Source organism: Heloderma suspectum, chromosome 1 (genome assembly GCF_057233095.1).
Source record: "Heloderma suspectum isolate Gila_16-S chromosome 1, 16-S_ref, whole genome shotgun sequence".
Lineage (NCBI taxonomy): Eukaryota > Metazoa > Chordata > Lepidosauria > Squamata > Helodermatidae > Heloderma > Heloderma suspectum.
The window spans coordinates 35,124,156-35,147,282 of record NC_139458.1 but is presented as its reverse complement, the minus strand read 5'-3'; the positions used below and the strand labels follow the sequence as shown (position 1 = coordinate 35,147,282).

The 23,127-nt window shown below is 42.1% G+C and overlaps 1 protein-coding gene across 2 annotated transcripts in view; it reads right to left on the bottom strand.

The window, feature by feature from the left end:
* The window catches only part of TC2N (tandem C2 domains, nuclear), a 56,065-nt gene that overhangs the window by 14,939 nt on the left and 17,999 nt on the right, over nt 1–23,127 (bottom strand). Inside the window, exons 2-8 of one of the 2 annotated variants that reach the window (XM_084840674.1) lie at nt 18,110–18,235; nt 16,225–16,452; nt 10,084–10,263; nt 7,706–7,797; nt 6,123–6,198; nt 3,882–3,982; nt 1,302–1,418 (exon numbers count right to left, since the gene is read on the bottom strand). In XM_084840674.1, the coding sequence (XP_084696800.1) occupies nt 1,302–1,418; nt 3,882–3,982; nt 6,123–6,198; nt 7,706–7,797; nt 10,084–10,263; nt 16,225–16,452; nt 18,110–18,176 (861 nt within the window). In that variant the 5' untranslated portion in view covers nt 18,177–18,235. The remainder of the gene's footprint in view (nt 1–1,301; nt 1,419–3,881; nt 3,983–6,122; nt 6,199–7,705; nt 7,798–10,083; nt 10,264–16,224; nt 16,453–18,109; nt 18,236–23,127) is intronic. The other variant, XM_084840681.1, reaches the window with a different exon arrangement.

The window sequence follows — 23,127 nt, the reverse complement described above, 5'->3', positions numbered from 1 at the left end:
GGAAGGTGGAAATGCTGGTGCAACACATCCTATGTGTCATCTGGCAGCCTCCTCCCCCGCTCCGCCTTCCCATGGCTAGACAGCCAAAATCGGCTGTCTAGCTGCAAATGCAGGGCAGGGAAGAGCGGAGGGAACGATCCCCTCCTGCTTCTCTGCTCTTCATTGGATAGGCGGTCGCCTCCGAGTTTGGAGGCGGCCGCCTATCCCCATATGATCGCGCCCCAAGTCTGGTAGATCTCTGCTTGAAGGACATTCCACAGTTTTAGGACCACAATCGAAATTACGCTGTCTCTTGTACTACCCATCTAATCATATGTAATAATGGGATGGAAAATAGGGCGTCCGATAGCAATATTAAAACTTTGGCAGGTTTCTATGGAACAGCTACATGCATAATGGCAGATCTGTTGCACTGAAAGGATGGTGTAGGAAGTCTCCCAAAGGAGACGATATCTACAAAGAAAGTGCTGCTTAAAGAACCTGATGCTTCTTACCTTAATTGTCACTACTTTTCATGTAGAAAAATTGCTGCACAGACAAAACTATATACATCTATGCCAAAAGTGATCAAGCTGCTATTGATGGTTCTAACTGAGAAGGTCTACAGCTGTCAGTGAGCCTCTCAAAATAAAACATAAAACAAAACCTAAATGCATACAACTGATTGTGACAGATAGGCATAACTGGAGTAACAGGTGTTGACTCTTGCCCTTGGCTTAGGGGCAAGGAAAACAAAAAGATCACAGCCACATGCTTCACAATATGCTTTAATGCACATGGGAAGGGACTCTAAAAAAACAGAACAGTGGAAAATAGGACAGTTGCCAATTTTTTTCTGGCAGGTCGTCTGTGCCTTTAACAGAAACCAGCAGGTAAAGGTTCTTCAGCCACAGAGATTCAGAAATGAAAAAAGTGTTAGCTATTATGCAGCTGTTAAAGGCATAGAAACGCTGTTGGTAAACCCCGCCCCCCCAAATCACAGTGGTATCCAGCACTTACAAATGCCATAAGCAACAAATCACACAGCCTCTTCTACTGTACTGATTAGACTGCAAACTGGCACCCTGCCTCCTGACCCAAAGACAACTCACAAAAAGGATTGCCAAGGTCACACCTCCACTGTTAATTGGAAGACCACACCTTACTCGTAAAAAAACAAAAACAAAAAAGACTATTCTCCCTGTAAGGTCCAAAGAAAACAATCCTAATCCACTATCATCACTCCTGTGCCCCTACATTATAGGACTCATGCTAATTCACATATGGAAAAATTCTGAAGTGTTTTTTTTTATGTCACTTACGCTGGAAGCTTCTTTTGCCGAACACCTGAACTGCACTGGCTTGGGTAATGTAAGGATTCCCTTGATGGAAATGTGAGGGTTTTCTCCAAAGCTAGATGACCAGCTCAGATCTTTGCACTGTAAATTGAAAATTGAGACTGAATTTATCTAGCAACTGAATTGCTTGCATGATTTTCTTGTTACATTTTCCATTTCATTTATAACGTCTAGGAGTGCATCCAGATGGAGGGCTCCTAGTGCTAACAATCAAAATGTGTTGTGCATCTATTCCATCTTTCCCACTTAACAGATGTTCTGTGGAAAGAAAAAAGATGAAAGTAGGGGTGGGAAAATATGTACGGGTTACAAATAGAAGATGATGATATCTGGACCCTCCCCACCCTGGTAAAATTATATGAATGAGGCAGGGTGATTGCACAATAAACGTCTTGTCTGGAAGCACCCTAGTATTATCTGCCCTCTTGCTACAAAGTGTAGTTCTCCAACCTCATAAAATCTTAAGGAAATGGAAAAGTCACCATTGGCAATTCAGCTTATTAGCAGAGGCAAGGATAATGGGTGTCTCTCCAAGATGCTGGTAGAATACAACCCTCATTCATAGACCACAATGGTAGAGCACAAAAGGAACTGAGTTAGTCAACATTACTGCAATATACAGTCAGAGGGTATTTGTTAGCATAAACCAATAGAACCCCCCCCCAATATTATTTCCCCAAATAATGTATATGGAGGGTCTGTAGCTCAATGGTACAGTAAGTGCTTTGCATGCACAAGGTCCTAGGTTCAGTTCCTGACATCTCCTGTTAAAAGGACCTCACATAGCTGGGCTAGGAAAGCCCACTGCCATTAAGAGTATACAGTAGTGGGTGAGATGCATCATTGCTGACTCAGTATAATGCAGTTTCACATGTTATATTCTCCACTACCACTAAAACTTAGCTAGATTAATAATGGAATCCTATGCATAAGCCCATATTCTGGAGGTGACGGACTCGACCTTGGGGGAGCTGGGGGTGGTGACGGCCGACAGGAAGCTCTGGCGTGGCTGGTCCATGAAGTCACGAAGAGTTGGAAGCGACTGACCGAATAAACAACAATGCATAAGCCCAGTGGGTATTACTCCCAGGTAAGTTTAGGATTAAAGAGTAAGGAATATGTTGTCTGTGTGTGTATTCACAAATGTACACTGTTAAATGTAATTAAAAACAAAACAAAAATCTCACCAAAAACTGGAACAGAATGAGATATTAAAAGTAGTATATTATATATTATGATACATTTTCACTGTTTTATTTCAGAGAAAATGGTGATCTATGTCATATGCTTTATCGGTTTTTCCAGTGACATTTATTCTACCCCCAACTTCGGTAAAGCTGCAGACTTTACTGGAATCAGATGCACCTCTCTTGGGTCGAATGTGGCTGCTATGCAGTTAATAGTGGGGTAAGTCAAAAGCTGAAAGGGAACAATATCACTGTGATCTGTATTCAGCAGGAACCTGACCCACTCACTCTAGCTTTTTGGAGGAAGGAGCCCTCACTGCTGATCTCCTGACAGTCCCTGCCTTTTGAATGAATGGGGTATGGGCACACATCCCTGATATGACCAGAGACCTGTTTCCACAACAACATAAGGGAGGGGTGGCTCACCCACATTTTTGTAGGAGCCGCTTTTGGTCTGGCCAGGGTTCCACAAGGGTGTGTACATTGCACCATTCTAAGTGGCTTCACATAACTTACTTCTGGGTGGGGGTGTGTCTGGAGTGAATGTCATCTGAGTGGCAGGGGCTGCTCAACCAATAAGAGAGGCTCTCCCCCCCCCCCCGCACCTGGCTCCGTAAGGAATGTACGAAGGAGTTACTTCCCCTTGTGCGCGTTTGTAAGACAAGCCTTATTGAACACAATAGGTGTTAGTTCTGAGTAGATACACACATGCTTGTGCTGGGAAAGCGGGGGGGGGAGAACAGAGGGATGGGAAACCAGCCCCTTTTCTAACCAAACCAATATGGCACAGGATCTCTATAACGAAGCTATGAATTAGTTACTTCCTAAGGCAATAAAGCAAACAACAGAGAATTGGAGCCTCAAGATAATGCTTTACAGCACTTAGGGATCGGGCTTTAAACTGTGCCATTTCAATTAAGGGGGAATCTCTGTAAGTCCTGATGTGGGCATTCAGAGGGCAAGCCTCACTGACCACAATGGGAGTTACTTCTGAGTAGACACTAACTGGTTTGTTCAGGGATAGAGAAATACACAGGAAACACCCCTTGACCGGGGTCAAGGTGAAAGGCACACCGATGGGCAGTGCTAGCATACCTGAGGTAAATGTGGGGGTCAGGCCACACAGCAACTATACTGGGGAGAACCCAACTTGAGGGAAAGAACTGGCCTTTAAGCAGTCTCAGGAAATCCGGTTTTTCCCTGATAAGCTCTGGGGTGGCTGCTGGATAGCCATAACGTCATGTATCCCTAATGACCTCCACACGCAGCCTGTTCGGAGTAAATCACTCATGGAAACAGGCCCCGGTTCAAGACTCACTGTGGGTTCAATTACTGCAGCCTTGTTAGGCTTACTTACTTGCAATATTGTGATCCAGATCTGTTCCACAGGAAGAACATAGCACACCCTCACATTTAGCCTGCCAAATTCTCTTTCGTCACCTGATAATGTAATAGTATCTGGGGATAAATCCAACAACTCTTTTAGAACTTGTTCTCAAAGGCTGCAAAACATTGTTCAATTCAATGAACCAGGAATTTTTTAAGAGCTGTCTCACTACTTAAGAATTCATCCCACACCTGCAGTTACCAGGATCTATGTAACTATTATTTACAAGGAAATATAAAGTATTTGGACTAAGAAGAGTTTTTGTCACTGTTTCAACTATTCGTGATTAATCCAAATATAAACGCATCATGGAAGGCTTCTCAAAATTATATTAACAAGATATAGGGTTGCCAACCTTTTCCTTGGCAGAGCTTTCTAGCCTTTAGCATCTGAACTAGTGAGACAAAATGGATTAATCTTGTCAGCACTGTTGCATCTCCATGAGAGGGAAAGGTTACGCTAAATGGGGCCTCTGCCAGAAAATAGATGGCAACTGTAATAGGGTAATATCCTGTGCTTTGATTATGAACGATTGTTTATGTTCTTCCTTTAGATAAAGGATTCTCCTCCTCTCTGTTGCAAGCATATTCATCTAATTTCACTCTGGCATGAAGAGTTCTTCCTTACACCAGTAAACTAAACACTTCCAAGAACCTGCAGCAATCTAGGCTTCTTTAAAGTTTCATAAAATGGGCTTGGGAACTGTGGGTCAGGCTCAAGACAGATGTATTTGTGAGCTGTTGGACTGTCTAAATAAAACAGAATGCTGATAAAATAAAGCTAAATTAAGGCAACCCTACTCATCCTTTTCTGCTTAGACAAGATGGCACCTCTACTTGATTAGAGACAGGGTGCTTTCTTAGCTGATCGTCACCTTCTGAAAATGCATTGCCTTTCCTAACCACATTACTTTCCCATCTGTTCTCTCACTTGCTCTCAATATGTGACTCCCTGCTTACTATGATCCAGAGCTCTTCACTTCAATATCCTTCCCAATCCTTCATCTTAATTTTGGCCTGACTACTCAACTTCCAACCATTTCCTTTGCTGTGGCCTTCCACCTGAACCGACTATCGACATCTCTTGGAAACTCAAGAGTTTCTGAATACAACTGAATCAAACATTCAGAAAAAGAACATGGACTGTACTGATTCATGCAGCAAATAGGGAATTTATGTATCTGAATGCTTCCATGTAAAGGACTCCTCTATGTGGAAGACTAGAATGAAAGGAAAAAGCTTTGATGAAATCCTCCACTCTTGTCATGCCAACTTTCCATTTACAGGGAGGTGGGTTTTTTTGTTTTGTTTTTTGTTTAACATTGAGGAGAATTCATATTTGTAATGTCTCTCCTCCATTTGTTGTATCAAGTAGTACAGTCCAGGAAGAGATGCAACATATGCTATTCCTACATATTTGAACTGGCTCTTATATTTGTAGGGATAAATCAGCTTGAGCTTGAACACTGACCAAACTCCAAATTATACTGTATCTTCTCCCATCTAAGTCTGTCCTTTAATTATAATCTTAATACTAGTGAAATAACAAGCACTTCCATTTGAAAGAAAGCTAGAAATAAGAAGTGCACCAGAAAGATAAACCAAGAAGATTCAGGGCTGAGAACTACTGACTTAAAATATACCCTAACTAAGTAAGTGCATAGGTATTATGTTGAACTTAAAAAAAAAAAGTCTGCAAATGGTACAAAAGCTTTAAGGATCAGACTTTCCACCTTCTAAATCCACAACATCTTTCTTCAGAAATGCAACCCTGATGCCACAATTCATATGCTTTGGAATACTGACATCATTATGCTAGAGCACTGAAAAGCAGTGGAATGCTCAAGCAGAACATATCTACAAGCTTCAATAGGGGCAATCAGAGCAGCACAGTTATTTCTGAAAGATAGCAAAAATGTAATGTAGGAACTACAACAGCCTACCTCTTTGACACGTTTGTGTACAGAAAGACTTCAAGGCAGTTCTGGAACTGACAAACTTTTATTCCAGAAACAATTACCTGAATGATTAGCTCTGACCTTGCATTGGTATGGATAAATGCAGGTGTGTCTCCCAGAACTGCTTCTGTAAGCAGCCCTCAGTACACATGCTCTGCGATTGCAGCAATAAAATGTACATATTCTTGAAGTCATGTCTAAAGATCCAGTTTACTGTCAGATTCGAAACCAGTCAAGCAAACAACGTTTATTACCTAAACTCCTGTTACTACCTTGCGAGTCCTTCCTGGAAGAGGTGCTGCTTGGAACACTGGAGACTGAATCATATCTCTGCAAAAGTAAATGTCCAATTCGTCAACAAGAAAAAATCATGGATGTAAGATCACCTATGCAAACTCACACAGAGAGCTCTTCTACATGAGGCTGTTAATCCGCTGTATCTACTTTCGGTTTCGTCGCAGAACTGAGATTCCTTTCCTGCATTTCCACTACATAACTTCTAGGCGGCAACATGGTATAGCAGAATAGCACAAATACACAAAAGGAAATAGTGCATTTTTTCGCTTTCACAATTAAATGATGCATTTGCATGATGCAAATGAAGGCCTTTTCTGCTGTGGCACCCCGGCTGCGGAATGAGCTCCCTAGAGAGGTTCGCCTGGCACCTACGTTGTACTCCTTCCAGTGTACAGTAAAGACCTTTTTATTCTCCCAGTATTTTAGCATTTTAGCTTCCTAGTCTTTTAGCTTTGGTGTTTTAAATCTGTATTTTAAATCTCTGCATTGCTGCTAGGTTTTATTCTGGTTGCACTCTTATACTGTGGTTTTAAGTTTTCATATTTATATTGTTTTATGCTGTGCTTTGTGGTTTTAATTTTTGTGAACTGCCCAGAGAGCTTTGGCTATTGGGTGTTATAGAAATCAAATAATAAACTTTCCCTGCTCTAAAAAAACTCGCCAAAAGTACTGGTTAAATACACAGAAGTGAAACTGGAGGGCCACAATGTTGTCTAAAGAACCTGTAAAGAACCGTGAGTAGGGGAATGGCAAGCGCACAATAAATGCTTCATGCAGAAAAGCCCAGATTATCATCATTACACTAAAAGCAAGGAAGCAAGAATAAGAAAGGAACTATTACGGAACGAATTGGATATTTTCCACCCCTAATGCCACAGAAAATGGAGAGGAGCTGTTAACCAAAAGAGTTTGGCTAGAATCCAGCTCACGGCTGCTTAAATCCCATTGAAGTCAATAGGAATAAAGCAGCATAAACTATATGCAGGATTGCTGCCTACAACAGTATCACGAGTAGCATCCAATTTCATATCGTATTATTGCAATAAATTTCCTAACAACAGTTTGTGAACTGCTTCTGGGATCGAAAGGGCATGTGGGCAGGATATAAATCCTGTACCAGTAATTCATGTGTCAAAAACGTAGCTATACATTGGCCTACCAAGGAGGGGTATTAGGGGTATTTTGGAATGCATATACACAGTGAACATTGAATAAACTGACTACCAAATTAACTCCTGTTTTCATCAAGCATATTTTAACTACTACCTACCATCTAGCAGGTGGGGTGGTCAATATTTACACCTTTTAGGCATTTCAGAATTTCTGAACCCAGCTACAAACATTTACATATGAAATGCATTTGAAACCAATGGAGCAGGACTGAAAGAGGATGAAATAATTTATGAAGTAATTCATCAGCCACACAAAATTTTAAACACTGCTCGGTGCTTTAAGCATCGTAAGCATAAGATTAATACTGCACAATATAATGACATATTTCTGGGTGGGGACAAACTTTTAAAGTGTGAAAAAAAATTACCTGGATGAATCGGTGGGGTGGACTTGTAAGATCAAACATAGAATGACTTAGAGAAGCTGAGCCTGGCAATGTGCTACTCCTTAAGTCACAAACTGAAAAGAGAAAAGGAGAACTTCAGGTCCACCTGCCTCCACTTTGGGACAGCTATCTTCATTGTCCCACAAACTTCAGCCCCTAAATTCACTAGGTAAAAGAGACACCCAGTATGCCTAATTGGTTCCCTTTACCCAACCAGGAGAAGTACCCAGGAAATGTGAACACTACTGATAGCGCAGAAAGATGAACAAGATGTGGGGTTTTATAATTTAAAAACAAATTAAAGTTTATTTAATACAAGAGATGTTATATCTTACAATTAGTCACTCAGTTCTTGCTCTCACCCTGCCAACTCTATACCCGTTCAAACTCCTATTCTCACTCACTAGATGTAGCTACCTCAATCCCTAAGGCCCTATCTCCATCTCCAAACCCTATCCCTATTTAACCACGTCACTGCCTGCTCCTGCCTTTTATAGATTCAGGCTCTTCACACACAAGCCCCTCCCACCTCTCACTCACTCACTCACTCACTCCCAGACAGTTAATCCTAACTTACCTGGGTTCTATATAACACAGCAAACACATATAAACATTAATATAAACTCCACATGGCAAGCATTGTGATTTTGTCACAAGACCCCTTGTTGAAATCTCAGGAAGAGCATAGGCAGTTGTGCAGCCTGTACCAGAATGAGCAGTTGCATCTCAGGCTCATTCAGACCGTTGTGCCTCAATTACAGATCAGAAAGCCTCAAATTTTATAGGGCACAATCCAATGGGAACTGTAAAGATACAGATATAAAAACAGTCTGAAAGCACATAAGATGGTTATGCTGCTGTAGCTAAGCAGATCTGGCCCTGTAAGCTGCCTAGAGGGAAAGGCTGCCTGGAGACCACATGCCATCCAGATTCCTGGGAGTAAGAATCATAGAATAGAATATTAGGGTTGGAAGGGGCCTACAAGACCATCGAGTCCAACCCCCTGCTCAATGCAGGAATCCAAGTCAAAGCATCTGTGGCAAGTGGCTATCTAGGTTCATCTTGAATGCCTCCAGTGTAGGAGAGCCCACTACCTCCCTAGGTAAGTGGTTCCATTGTTGCATTGCTCTAACAGTCAGGAAGTTTTTCCTGATGTTCAGCCGGAATCTGGCTTCCTGTAACTTGAGCCCATTATTCCATGTCCTGTACCCTGGGACGATTGAGAAGAGATCCTGGCCTTCCTCTCTGTGACAACCTTTCAAGGACTTCAAGAGCGCTATCGTATATCCCCTCAGTCTTCTCTTCTCAAGGCTAAACATGCCCAATTCTTTCAGTCTTTCTTCATAGGGCTTTGTTTCCAGTCCCCTGATCATCTTTGTTGCCATCTTCAGAACCCTCTCCATTTTGTCTGCATCCTTCTAAAAGTGTGGCGCCCAGAACACAGTACTTAAGATGAGGCCTAACCAGTGCTGAGTGGAGGGGAACTAGTACTTCATGGGATTTGGAAGCTATACTTCTATTAATGCAGCCCAAAATAGCATTTGACTTTTTTGCAGCCACATCACATTGTTGGCTCATATTCAGCTTAGAGTGTGGTAAAAGTGCCAGAAATAAAATACATACATACAAAAGATGAGCCTTACCCGGGAAAAAGGTTTTTAGGACTGGTAAAGTAGTATTTAATCTCCCTTATGCACTAAAATTATGAAGAAGACTCTGAAGATTCTGCCTGCTCTAAAGAAAAATAGTCAGAATGCAAAAGGAGTAGCTGTCATCGCTGTTGTCTTTTGCAAATGGTTACTGTATTTACTGAACATCTGTAGCTGTCATTTTTTTATTTGCTCATTCAACTTAAGAATCACCTGATAGCCAAAGCTCTAACGGCAACGTATTATGAACTAAAACACAATAATAATCAGTAACATTGCTAAATAGAACCAAAGAGCAGCCACAAACACAATTCTAAGAAGCACGGACTGAAATCTTGAGCCTACACACAAACTCTGTGGCCACAGAAGACGACGCTGGGGAAGTAGCACCTAGGAGACAGACCAAGATCATCATTCTAAACATTTCCATTGCTCTTTCTGTAATATCTTTATGTGCATATTTTTTTGCAAACCTTGTTGCGTCACTCCATCACAACCACCGTGTTTTAGTAAAACTGGGAAAGAATGGCATGCTCCCAAGGGCCCACTGAATTCATGGCTGAGCAGTATTTTGAAGCCTAGTCATTTGGATACTAATACACTAATCTCTGGATTGCACCAGGTGTCTTAATGCCCATTTATTCCAACTGCAGAGGGTGAAGAGTAATTACCCCCCCCCCCCAAGTCTAGTGTTGGTAATTTATTTTTTACCTGAGCCATATAGTCTTCTATTATCCAATTGTTCTGCACGGCGCCGGGTCAAATCTGGAGAGGCAGGCGGTGGCTGCTGCTGCATATAGAATGGGTTATATACCACATCAACAAGGGGTCTTTGCTGGTATGCACTGGAAAGTTCTGCTTTCCGGTCACCAAAAGATGTTATAGCGGAACCTGCACAGCATGATGTACATTATTAGGCAACACAGCATTTTACTAAAATCTTGTGCAAAGTATGAGCAGGAGGTCAGCCGTCAAAAAACAGATGTTTCCTTTTCCTAGGTTGCATGTCTGTGTAAAGGTCAGGAGCTGAGTTGGGAAATAGTCTTGCAAAAAATAAAAAGTTTTCCTAGATCCAAATATTTTCACTGAGTATTGATATCAAACAATACTCAGCTTTTTAAAAGGTGAAAAAATAGAACAGGTAGTTACATTACTTTGCAGACTTAATGGCATTTTCAGAGCATTAAAATTATATTAAAATTGGCCTGTGCATTCTAGTACTTTAGTTAGAACTACTACTAGACATTTATCTTGTGCCAATGTTTAAGTAAGTTCAGTGCCGTGCAGAACACAAAGCAAGCAGGTTCCTGTCCAATCAAGTGTGCAGTCGAAGAGGTGACTTGACTGCAGTGTTGTCGCAAGAAAAGCACTTACCCATGTAGGTATTCCATGCATTTGGAATCACATCTAAAAAGAGTGCTTACTATGTGCTCCAGCAGCACGCCAGAGAAGTGTCTACCTGGGCCACAATTTACTGGCCTGCCAATGCTTTATACATAAGGCATATGTGTCATATGCCATTTAAATGTGACACTGATCACTTTGAATAGCTAAATAGATAAGTGCTTCTCACACAGTATTAACTTTAATAGGTAAACACAGAGGTTTGGATCCAAGATCTGCCTTCTGTTGACAGAAGGGCTCTGCTGACAGAAGAGACCTCTGCCGGATTTGGGGGGATCCCCTTCATCCCACACACCTGCTCACCCCATTCAACAGAGTCCCCTGACTCTCTGTGTAGCATTTTCAGGGGACTGGAATGGTGGCTGCGAGGAGGAGGAGGAGGCAAGGAAGTCCATTCCACCAGCCCAGTTGCACATGTCTAAATCTGGATCCAACCCAGGGTAAATACAACAGAAACATACAGGATTCTTCTGAATCACTGAGCTCTCTTGCTCTACAATGTGGTTTCTTTACTTCTGATGAGACTGCCTAGAGGAATTGACAGGATCTTGGGTTAAAAATCCAAATAAATTAAGATAAAATTGGACTGCAATAATCCTTGGGGCTATGAACAAGGCACTTAATAATTTGCCTGGATTTATTGTCAGTGATGATGAGAAAAAATGGTAGAGGGCACAGGAGAAAAGACTAAAATAGAGAAGGAACAGCTGTTCAAAATTGCTAATTTTTTTTTAAAAAGAAAGAATTGAAATGGAGTTGACTTGAGAGACAGAAAAAAGGGAAATGATTACAGCATATTTTTCCAGAGGTTACATAATCTAACATGGAAGGTAAAATGTACATTAATATGTGGTTGAACAAAATGTTAGTATATTTACCATGTTTTATAAATTATACAGCTATTTAGTACCACTAAAAATTCCTGAGATGTATTAGCTGTTTTTGGACAACGAAATCTCAGCTTAATAAATCAAGAATGAGCTTCATGTATCCACTTTGCTCCTCCCTTCACACAAGCAGGGAAACAAGCTAGGAAACCACAGCTAACCATAGTTTCCCGTTAGGCCCAAACTGGGAACTATAACTTCCAAACAAGCCAATATACAGAAGCCAAATTTAAGCCATGACTTCATATTTGGCTTGTTTGGAAGCCACTAACTATAGTTTTCTGGTTTAGGCATAATAGGAAGCTATCGTTAACTATGGCTTCCTGGCTTGTTTCTCCACCTGTTCAAAGGGAAGAGCAAAGTGGCTGCTTGTGGTGCATGAAACTTCCTCATATCTCATCTTATTAAACTGAGATTTCTTTGTCCCGATGTGGCCACTTTTGAAGAATCAAATTCATCAGTGAGGTTAGAAATTTAGACCTATTTTGGCAAAGCATTGCAGAAAAAAAGGAGAAATTCCAAGCATTCTATATTTTCTAAATCAACAGACGTGGAATATCTTTTTGATGTATAATCTTAATTCTGCAGAGCCTACTTCTAGCTCAACAAAATATTTGGCTTGTTTTTCAATCGTAAAATCAGGAATGCATTGCACAGTAAACCTCCCTGTCTTGCAAAAGGCTGAGAGTCCTTGAGGTGCATAAATTTCACAATAAGATACTGTTCTCTCACTCAAAAGATTCCAGAAAAAAAAGGAGTTTAGACAGCTAGCAGCTTCAAAAGAGACAAACAAAAGAGCACATTGTCATGGGAACCATATCTGCTTGAAAAAAGACTTTGGCTCTGCCTTCCAATCCAAACTACCTAGTGGAAATAACAATTGGAATACAAACTATGGCCTGAAAAATAGATCTAATTATCTGAAGGGATTGTTTAAATGATCTTGAAATAGCAACTCTAACATCTTGAAATAGCAACTCTAACTTCGTGCTCTTGTTGGCTTGCACATTCAGAGGGGTGAATAAGAAGCTGCAAAAGACTAGAACCAATCCCAGTAAAAGTCAGAAACTTTCATTCCGAGGCAAATAGTTACACGAAAAGTGGAAGGGTGGTTGCATTTAGTCTTAAGAGCTATGTGAACTGCACAATACCATGAAGGCACATAGCGGCCTATTAAACTATCTGAAACAGTAAGCAAGAGTATATGGTTTAACAAGATAAAATTAGGGATGTATGAGAATAGTGTTAGTGTTAGAATTTTGACTTGAAATCTGCCCTGTTTGCAACCCTCAAGATGAACACAAATGGGAGCATGCTTTTTGAGAACAGCTTGCATATGGTCACATTTGAAAAATGTGCATTATTTAAAAGATGTGTGCACTTTTAAAAGTGCACATTTTAAAAAATCCGCATGTTTGTGCTTTCGCCTAGGGGGGAAAGTGCACATTTTGGGTGTGCACTTTAAAAAATGTAATTTTTTTTGGTTTGAAAAGAAGAAAAACCTCATGCTTGGTGATGGGAACGAGATGAATCGAGCTGAGGTGAAAACAGGAGAATACTGACAAGCTCAAACCTCGCTGATTCTCCCATCCCTAGCTAAAATTCATTGCAAATGTAGGCAGGGGTTGCTCACACAGGATAACAACTCCACCAACTGCCTCTGAAACAACATGAGGCCTGTTTCCACGAGTGATTTACTCTGAACTGGCTGCGTGTGGAGGTCATTAGGGATACATCCAGCAGCCACCCCGGAGCGTATCGGGGGAAAAACAGATTTCCTGAGACTGCTTATATTCCGATTCTTTTCCTTAATCCTTTGTCTGTGCTTCTGTTGTGGTGTATATCAACCCTCCGCATTTACTCCAGTGTGTCAGCCCTGCCCAGAGGTGTGCCTTTTACTGTGACCCTGGTCAAGGGGTATTTCCCCAATGTTTTCCCTGCCTGCATTTTCCTGATGTTTCCGCCATTCCCCTGCTGGCCACCAGGGTTCTTTTTTAGAAAAGTAAAGGATTAAACTGAAACAGCGCTTTAGCGTTATGTGGCGAACCAGAAGTAAGCACTCCCCATTGACTAGCCATCAACTGTATTGATGTTGGACATTTAAAGCCGTTATTCTATCGAGGGCTAAGGCTTACACTACTTAAAGCTGTAGGGTTGATAGAACCAAAGAGGCACCATCTTAAAGTATTGGCAGCCATCTGAGGCAGCCTCCTACAGTGGAAAGTCCTAGAGGAAGATAGCCCTATCAACTGCCTTGTTGGCACCAACAGTAACGGTCTGTTTCATTCAGGTACAGCCAGAGGAGCCCCCCCCCCCTCGAGTAGCCACCACTGCTACAGCTGGTTAGAACCAGTTCCAGCTAGATCGCTTCCTGCCCCGCTTGCAAGGACAGGTCAGCCGTAGAGGCATGTCAACTACGCATGCTTAATGAAGTTCATGAATATTATGTGGCCCACCCCGCATAGCTAATGAGGTCATTATACTGAATGTATATAAGCTGTATCCAAAAACATCTAGGGTGTGGTTCTCCTTTGTGGCATTAGCTGCGAGAATCCACCTGAACAGCACTGTTTGTCTCCTGCCAAATAAAACCGCGTTGGACTGAATCTCAGAGTTCTGTGTGTCTCTAAGGGGATATTGGCATACTCCTCCTAGAGGGAACGAACTTAAGCATAATTTGTGCAACAGGGTGAAGTGTACATATATCAGTTCCCAGCCAGATCGCAGCTGTAGAGGTAGTTACTGCACAATCCTCAGCTGCCCATTTAGAAGACATCACTATCACTCAACAGTGAAAAAAGCCCCAGTCCTCTAGCACCACCTCTACGCGGCATCTCTTGCTATCTCATCATAACATGCATTTCTTCCATCAGTACACATACCCCCTATGTCAGTATCTCGCTATCACTCTATCACTCAATCGTGAAATAAGCACTAACATGCATTTGCACTATTGCGCAATAGTGCATTAGTTCAGGGTAGGGATGTACGAAAATCACTTACCTTTCGGGGATTATGCTGATGGTGGGGGGGGGGAGGCGCTCCGTTCCTCCCCCCCCCCGGAATCCTGGCTGGCCGGCTGTGCTCCGCAGCGATTCTGCAGAGCCGCCAGCCAGCTCCGCCAGCAGCCGGACATCCGGCCGCTGGGTAGCAGGGATGCAAATGGCGGCGGCCATAGCCGACGCCGTTTGAGTCCCTGCAGTCAGCCGTGATAGGCTACGTAAATGATTACGTAGCCTATCACGGTTGATTTAAAAACAACAGCAAAAAAAGCGCGTACGCAAATGGTGGCGGCCATGGCCACCGCCATTTGCGTTCCTTATTTTGGCACATCTTAGTCTATATAAACATTTACGTAGACTAAGACGGCGAAAATAAGGGGAATGCAAATAGCGTAGCGTCTACACTATTTGCGTTCCCCTTATTTTCGCCGTCTTAGTCTACGTAAATGTTTACGTAGACTAAGACATGCCAAAATAAGGAATGCAAATGGCGGCGGCCATGGCCGCCGCCATTTGCATACGTGCATTTTTGGTTTTTTTTAAGTCAGCCATGATAGGCTACGTAAACATTTACGTAGCCTATCACGGTGTTTTTTTAAAATCTAGCCATGATAGGCTACGTAAATCTTTACATAGCCTATCACGTTTTTTTGTTTTTTTAACCTGGAAATAGCGGCGGCGGCAGCTGGTTGGAAGACTGGCTGCCGCCGCCGCTGAACCGCCGCCGGAGCCGCCGCCGGAGCTGCTGCCGCCAGGAAGATCTGCCCAAGGTACGTCCCGTCCCGGGGGGGCAGGCCGTTCCGCCACCAGTTTCGGGGGCCGAATGCTTTGGCATTCGGCCTCCCTGAGATCCGTGGCGGAACTTTTGTACATCCCTAGTTCAGGGGGTCCTGCTAACTCCTGTTGTAGTCAATGAGGCTTGCTCCTGAAAATGCACCATCATGCGATACTGCATTTATTCAGTGGTGCCTGCTTATGTGGAAGCCCTGTATTTAGAGAGAAAGGAAAACAAAATGGGCGGAATCAGGCATGTGTCTGGGAAGTCTACTCAGAAGTAACTCCCGTTGTGGTCAATGAGGCTTGTTCCCAAATTTACTGAGATTGCCATTAAGCCAAAAACACTAAGTACACCCAGGGAACATTATGTATTCATCTGGTGAAAGGTATAGTAACTCCCCTAATGGCTGTGAAACACTATTTCCAAAGCTGTGTCTCTGCTATTTGGTTCAAGGCTTTTCGGGAGTAATTAATGCCAGCTTCAATCCTTTGCACATCATCAAGGGGGCAGGGGAAAGGGGAGTAGAGCCTAGAGGGAGGAGCCTCTCTTATTGGTTGAGCAGCCCCTGCTAGTCTGATGACGTTCACTTCTAATCCCCCCACCCCACCCAGAACTATGTTTTTTGTCAGCGATGTATATGTGCGGAGCAATTCCATGAAAAATCCAGTATTCCTTAATTTGCTTCACCCTTCCGTTGTCGTGGAAGCACAACCATGGATATCCCCCCATTGCATAAATAACTTTGTACAAATGCTTCTAAAAGGTTTTTTGGGTTCTTTACCTTGAATTCCTCCAAGGTGTGGACTTCCAAGGTTCCTGGGTTGAATGTAGGCAAGCTTGAACTGAGGAACCACAAAGGCTACTTCCTTTCCAGCTGGCGGGATCTTGGAAAGAAGATAATCTTCTGAACAGCCAACCTGCCGTTTCACCGACACAGAAGACAAGGGAGGTTTCTCCACAACATTTGATCTATATTTGGCTGTAACTTCAGACTCCTTCTCCAGGGAGGCTGTTATTTAACATAAAAAGCATGACAAGCACATTCAGCCTTGAATGAGCAGCCTGAAATGATCTTTTGAGTTTTAATAGGATCAGGATGAATAGGTTTTTCCATCCTGTTGATGCATCCGGAGACAGGGAGCACTGGATAGTAAGTATATCAGTCCTGAGAACATTTGGACTAGTTCTAAAGTACTGTAACCCAATCCTACTTTCCAGTTACTTACCACAACTGATTCAGTGAAGGTTTTAGAAGATGAATACTAAAGATCAGCTATCGATTAACTCAAAATTAACAATACAAATTCTTATCTTAATAGTACGTAGGAAGTATTTAACACAAGTATTAAAATTCAACTCTAATAGCCTGGGTTAAGCAAGCCCATGTTGAGTCTCTCTCTCTCTCTCTCTCTCTCTCACTCACACACACACACACACACACACACACACACGGTCTGCTACAGCACGGGTGCTGAACCTCAGGTCTGTGGGTCAATTTCGGCCGACCCAGTGTCCCAATTCAGTCCTCTGGGTTCCCCCAGGTGCCCCCCACTTTTCTCCGACCACTGAGTGTTCACTGGTTTCCTGGTTTTTGTGCAAGGTTTTTTTTCATTCTGAAAGGCTGAAATGTCTCTCCTAAGGCTTAGTTACTGGCAATAATAACTTGCTAAAATATGCTTGCATTTTGGATCCTGCCCCCTTTTGCCTTTGGCCCCACCCTTTTTGCCTTCAGCATTACCCACCACTGGAATGCGGCCCCTGAGAAATTCTCCAAAATTTAATTCGGCCCTTGGGCTGAAAGAAGTTCAACATCCCTGTGCTACAAAATGGAAGAGATACTCCTGCGGCAGACAGGAGTTCTGCAGTTATGACAAGGTAGGTAAGCCAACAAAATACAAGTTACATGCAATCAGTTATAACACATAGGACAAACAGTATCTATCCCAGGGGTAACAATGTTTGCTGTATTAATATCAGGGCTCTCACTGGATTCAATCAATCTTAGATGACCAAAATAGTTTAAATCAATCAATGAATCAGTCGATTATATCTGCACTAACTCAACCACATATTTTTAAAAAGAAAGCGTGTTCATAGTGTTTGTAGACAGTGCATGTCTATGTCACAGTAGGTGCCATCTTAGAGTGTGAGAATGAAATTATTCCTGCCATCTGCATTATTGTAGTAGTAGTAGTAGTAGTAGTTGTGTTGTGGAATGCCTTTTTAGTCAATTAATTCAAACCATTTACCAATGTAGGCCTACAGCCCTAAATGTATATATAATGCGTTCTCTACTTTTTAAGGATCAGATATTATGAGATCACAACTAGATATTCACCCTTTACACAGGAGCTGCTTCCAGATGAGAGTTTTATCGCGCCATTGCGCTACCTCATTCATGGAGTTTTATGGGGAATCCATTTGCCATCATTTTCCACTCGTAACCCTCCTGTGTTTTCCTACCATTTCTTCTGTCTTTTTTTCTTACCGCAGAAGATCCGATAAGGCAAAAAACCAGAATAATTGCACAATGTCTTCCAATTGGAGCCCTCCATCTGGAAGCACCCCCCCACAACTAATACCATTACGGTTTTGTTACTGTTTTACATTATATTCTAATATACCCATTCCAGAATTAAAAACCTGCACAATTTAACAGAACTTACCATCATGCTTTTCTTTCTCAGTATACAAACACCCACTACAACAGTTCTTGAAGCATTCTGTTGCCATTACTGCTTCTAATGCAAGCTGGAATACATATAGTAAAGGAACCAAGGTAGAAATCAGCCCTGAAAATTAACCACATTAGATCAGAAATACAGTAATTTAGGTGAAATCTTTTTCTTTGTTTTTACAGCATTTCCCCCACTTTGTGCACTGTTCAGTGCAGTGCTTAGGAGCACCTATTCTCCTGACATTCCATTTCAGTGCTCCTTACAAATGACCAAGTAGATTCCTCCCATATCCACCTCCCTAGAATGAGTTTTGATTCCAGCCTTGAAAACCATTTTTGCTTATTGCAGATATACAATTGTTGCCATCTTAGGCAGGGTGTGTAGGTTATGAAAAAAAACACCCCAAATTGAGCCATAGCAAGAGCTAAGGAACTATGGGATTACATCAGGACATATGAATGTTCATGCAAAGGAAAAGTGTAGCAGACGATTTTTACTATTTTTTACTATTGCAGCCTTGCATTTAGCAACTTGCCTGGCCGCCCTAGGAGACTGTCCCTCCTCAGCCAGCCTGCTTCTTCCATGATTCACCAAGAGGGCTGGATCATAATGGACTGGTTGAGAAGGCAATGATCACTCTCTCCCCTCCTCTGCTGGGCTGCTTAGTAGAAGGCAAATGTTTTTACTAGCCTGCTAAAAAGCTAGTGGCCTGTATTTCTATGCTGGCCATAGGGAAAAGGGTTTCATCTCCTCCACAACCAGCATGAAAATGCAAACTAGTACATTTTGTGGGTTGGTTTATATTACTGTACTCTTGCTTTCCAGCAGCATCACCAAAGTTTCCTCTTTATTACTAACAACCTACTTGCATTTATAAAATGTCCTCAGAATCCAGAGAATTCAATGTTAATATTAGATTTGCTTATTGTCTAGCCCTGCCATGTAAACTGCAAAATATCATATCTTTCTATTCAGATTTCTCATGCATCCATTTCTCTCATACAGCCTTTCACACACTATTCTTTTCCTCCTACCTTATTCTAAATAGAACACCCAATTTATATGAATCTAGGTCATCCACTCACACAGAAGTATACAAGATTCATTACACCTGTTTAATTTGCTCAAAAGTGTACTATATAAAGGGGCACAGCTGAAAAACATTAGGAGTATTTTATGACAATAACAACTGGACTCTTACTGAAAACGCACTACCTAAAACATTTCCCCTCAGTCTAGAGGGACAAGAATAGCATCAATGCCTCTCCAAAATCCTAGTGGTGAAGTTATTAACACACATGCAGCACACTTCTGAAAAGCCTTTTATTTTCATATCAAAATCAGTGATGTGTGTGGCTCTAAACCCAAAGCAGGAGAAGAGCAGCTCAAGATGGACACTTGAGCTCGTTGGCATGGTTGGGTACATGCTGAGGCCACAGCCCAGTAGAGTGCCCACCACTGGTCGGAGATCCTCAGGCATTTCCTAGTGGAAGAACTGTGTGGAGAAGAGGCAACAAAGGAGGCTGAGAATGAGAGCGTTGTGCTCTGCTCCCTCTGCTGCCACTAGAAACCCCTCCCATTGGGAAATGGGAGATTGCCCCAACATCACTGCAGCATTGTAAGGGCTTCTGAGGGACCCCCCATTTCCTAACGCAAGGGGTACTGGAGGCGCCCATGGGGCACATCTTTTGCACTCTTTTTAACCTTAGTGGGATAAACAGGGCTAAAAGCACTGGAAGAATCTTTCTCGCTCTGCTGCCACCAGGTACTCCTCCACTAGGAAACAGATCACCCAGAGACCCATCTATGCTAGAGCCATAGCATGCAACTGGGGTTTAAGCTGCTGGCTTTTGCACTGGATCTAAGTGTTCTGGTCATTTGCTGCGCCTAAGTGGAAAATCAGTCAGCTAAGAGATCATTACACATACCTTGGAGAGAGAACCCACACCCCCTTCTTGTACAGTCTGCAAATAAGAGACCAATACAGGCTATCAGAGTGACAGAAAGCAGAGCATATTCCAGTGGAGGATGTTTGGAAAGGCTATATTGCTGGAACTTTAAATCAGTGGGCAGTTTCCTCTCATCACAAGGAGCTAACAGATGCACCTTTTAATTTAGGGCCTTCCTTTTATTTTACTAAGTACCATTCCAGTGGGAAACCCACTGTATCAGCAGCCAGTAAGCCATAGTATATATTTTCTGCAGGGAAAATTGTTATTTTGGCTCACTGTCTAGCACTGCCCACTACATTTTAATTATCAGCGTGCATATCTCACTGCTAAAAAGCCACAAGCAGAACTTAGGGTGCTATAAGTTAGAATAGCAGAATGTTCTGTCCTCAGCTTATTACTAGAAATGCTGAATGACATTTCTGGACTGAAAATTTGTATTATCCCACCAGCTCATTTTTTTCAGCAAGGCTATACGTGGAAGTAAGCACCACGGTCATCATGATTTAAGGTTAATTATACAGAATTATAAACCTGCCTCAGGGGATGTTTTTGTTTCTCGATAAAATATCCTGTTCTCTGCATAAATCTGTCCCAGTATGTACTGTCATAGGGACTCTTTTAAAGCAACATTTCTGTGCTCCTGGCTTTACTTTTAACAGGTACCTTTGAGTTAACAACAGCAGCAAATCACATTTTGTGAACCATCAGCTATTCTAGCCAGGGCAGTTATCACGCCAGGATTAATGTTTTTACAGTTTGTTAATAGGTTTTTTTTAAATATACACACATAGATTTATATATATCCATAGCAATGAATATATATGGAATGCATATATATGAAAATACAATTTACTAGCAGTTATACATAGGCTTCAGTGAAAATGGAATAGATATCCAAGTAAGTATCCATTTGAAGGTGGTGCCTATAATAGCACATTAACAGTACATATTCCTCATCTCTTTCTTATCATTGCTACCACTTACTTGCCTGACAGGCAGAGGATCAGTGAGCAGGTAGGCAGTGGCATCTACTGCTCCTCCTTCTCACCACCACTGTCTGGGCCAGAGCGAGATGCAAGAGAACAAGCAGATTGCAATGTTGAAGAAGAAGAACCAGTCCAGGGGTCTCTTGTCAGCGACACATACTGCTTCATGGCTCAGCAGATGTGTATGCATAAAGAGCTTGCTTTGATTTCCCAATGCGCTGGGAACACATTCCTCTAGCTATTCTAAATACCAGACTAGGGCTCCCATGTTTTTTCTCTTGTTCATATATTATTGAGCTTATACTGGTCACTATTATCTGTATCTCTACACCAGCCTAAAATCCTGCATTTAAAACGGAGTTTTCTGCTTCCGTTTTAAATGCAGGATCACAACGACTCCTTTTTTACCTGCTTCCTTTCACCCCTCCCCCTTTCCCTTCCTTCTCCCTGTATCTAAATCTTCCATTATCTTCCATTGATCTTGCTCTTCTTCTTGCTGCTTTTCCTCTTTTCACAGAGGGAACTCAAGCGGAACACAATGGGGTAATTTGATAGCTCATTATCTGTGATCTATTTAAAAATGGAACAAAGGGCATTTAGTGCAGGAGACACCTTGGAGGATCACATGGAAAGAGCCCGTAAACTTCAGTGAAGGAGCAATCTCAGTTGCAGGATAAAAGCTCGGTGTGAAGAAAGCCTATGTCTCTTAAAACAGCATGGATAGATGTCTTCAGAGTAAAGAAAATTTCTGCCACTCCAAATTCAAGCTTAGCTCTACGATCATGAGAGCTACAATTTATTTCTCCCCCACCCTGCTTAGTTTAAAAAAGGGACCTATAATTCAGGGGCGGGCAATTTGTGGCCATCCAGATGTTTTGGCCTGCACTTCCCATCATCCCTCATAATTGGCTACGCTGGCTAGGGCTGATGAGAGTTGTAGGCCAAAACATCTGGAGGGCTACACCTCCCTCGTTCCAGTGATGGAAGAAGTTCCATCGGTGGGAGGGGTTAATTGGATACCACCCAGCATATTCCAGTGTAATCAAATCACACACAATTGCTACACAAGATATGAAACTGCTGTAAGGGTCCATGTAAAGCAGAACAGCACAAAGGTATCCCGTAATAGCCTTCTTTGATTCTCAACTGTCTACACTGCAAATGGGGTGACTGGAGCCCAGTGTGATAAGTGGAGTCTCTGTTGTCCAAAAAACTGATTTTAGCACAGGTCTCTCCAGCATTCCTATTTATGCTGTGCACATGGAGCAGTCAGACAGGAAAACACAAATGCAGACAATTTGCTTATGCATACGACCTGAGAATGGCCCATGTTATTGTGCCTAATTTCTCTTCCACAAGGAAATACTTTTAAATAAATTCTGCTTCTACAAGGAAATAAGCTTGACTTTTACAAGGTGAGAAAAAACTCTTAAAAAGGTCATGTTCATATAAACAGACACTGAGTTATTAAGAGAACAGCAGGTCAACAGCAGCAGCTGAGGACACTGCAGGCATTTCTTTTAAAACAGGTATGAGAAATAGAACTTTATCTACTGTACAAAAGCAGGCATATTGGAGACAATAAAATACAGTAGCATTTTATTAACATGGCAACATCAGTGACAACCTATGACATACAGATATTGGTGTTGTCTTAAGTATTTCATTCTGTCAAGAAGACCCCACCCACCCCAAATAAAAATCCAGATCAATATACATAGCTATACCTACATTTATGTCAAGGCCTTCTCCCCCACCCCCCAATAAAGGTAGCATTGTGGGTTTAAAAAAAATTTAAATGGCATGAGATATGTACAGGTTTACAGACTTGACCAACAATCAGAACTGCTTTGAAGAATGGGGCCGGCAAGAAAATACCATTTATTAAATCAGCAGCTGATGGCAACCAAGAGCAACTGCTTTGAGCCTGAACATGAGTTCTGTGAAGCTGTACAAAGTGGTCTGCGTGTGCCCACCAATAGTTGTGTCCCAGAAAGCAACACTCAACATTCTTTGTGTCTCATTTTAAAAACAGTACATTAATTCACCTCTCAACTGTTAAGAATAT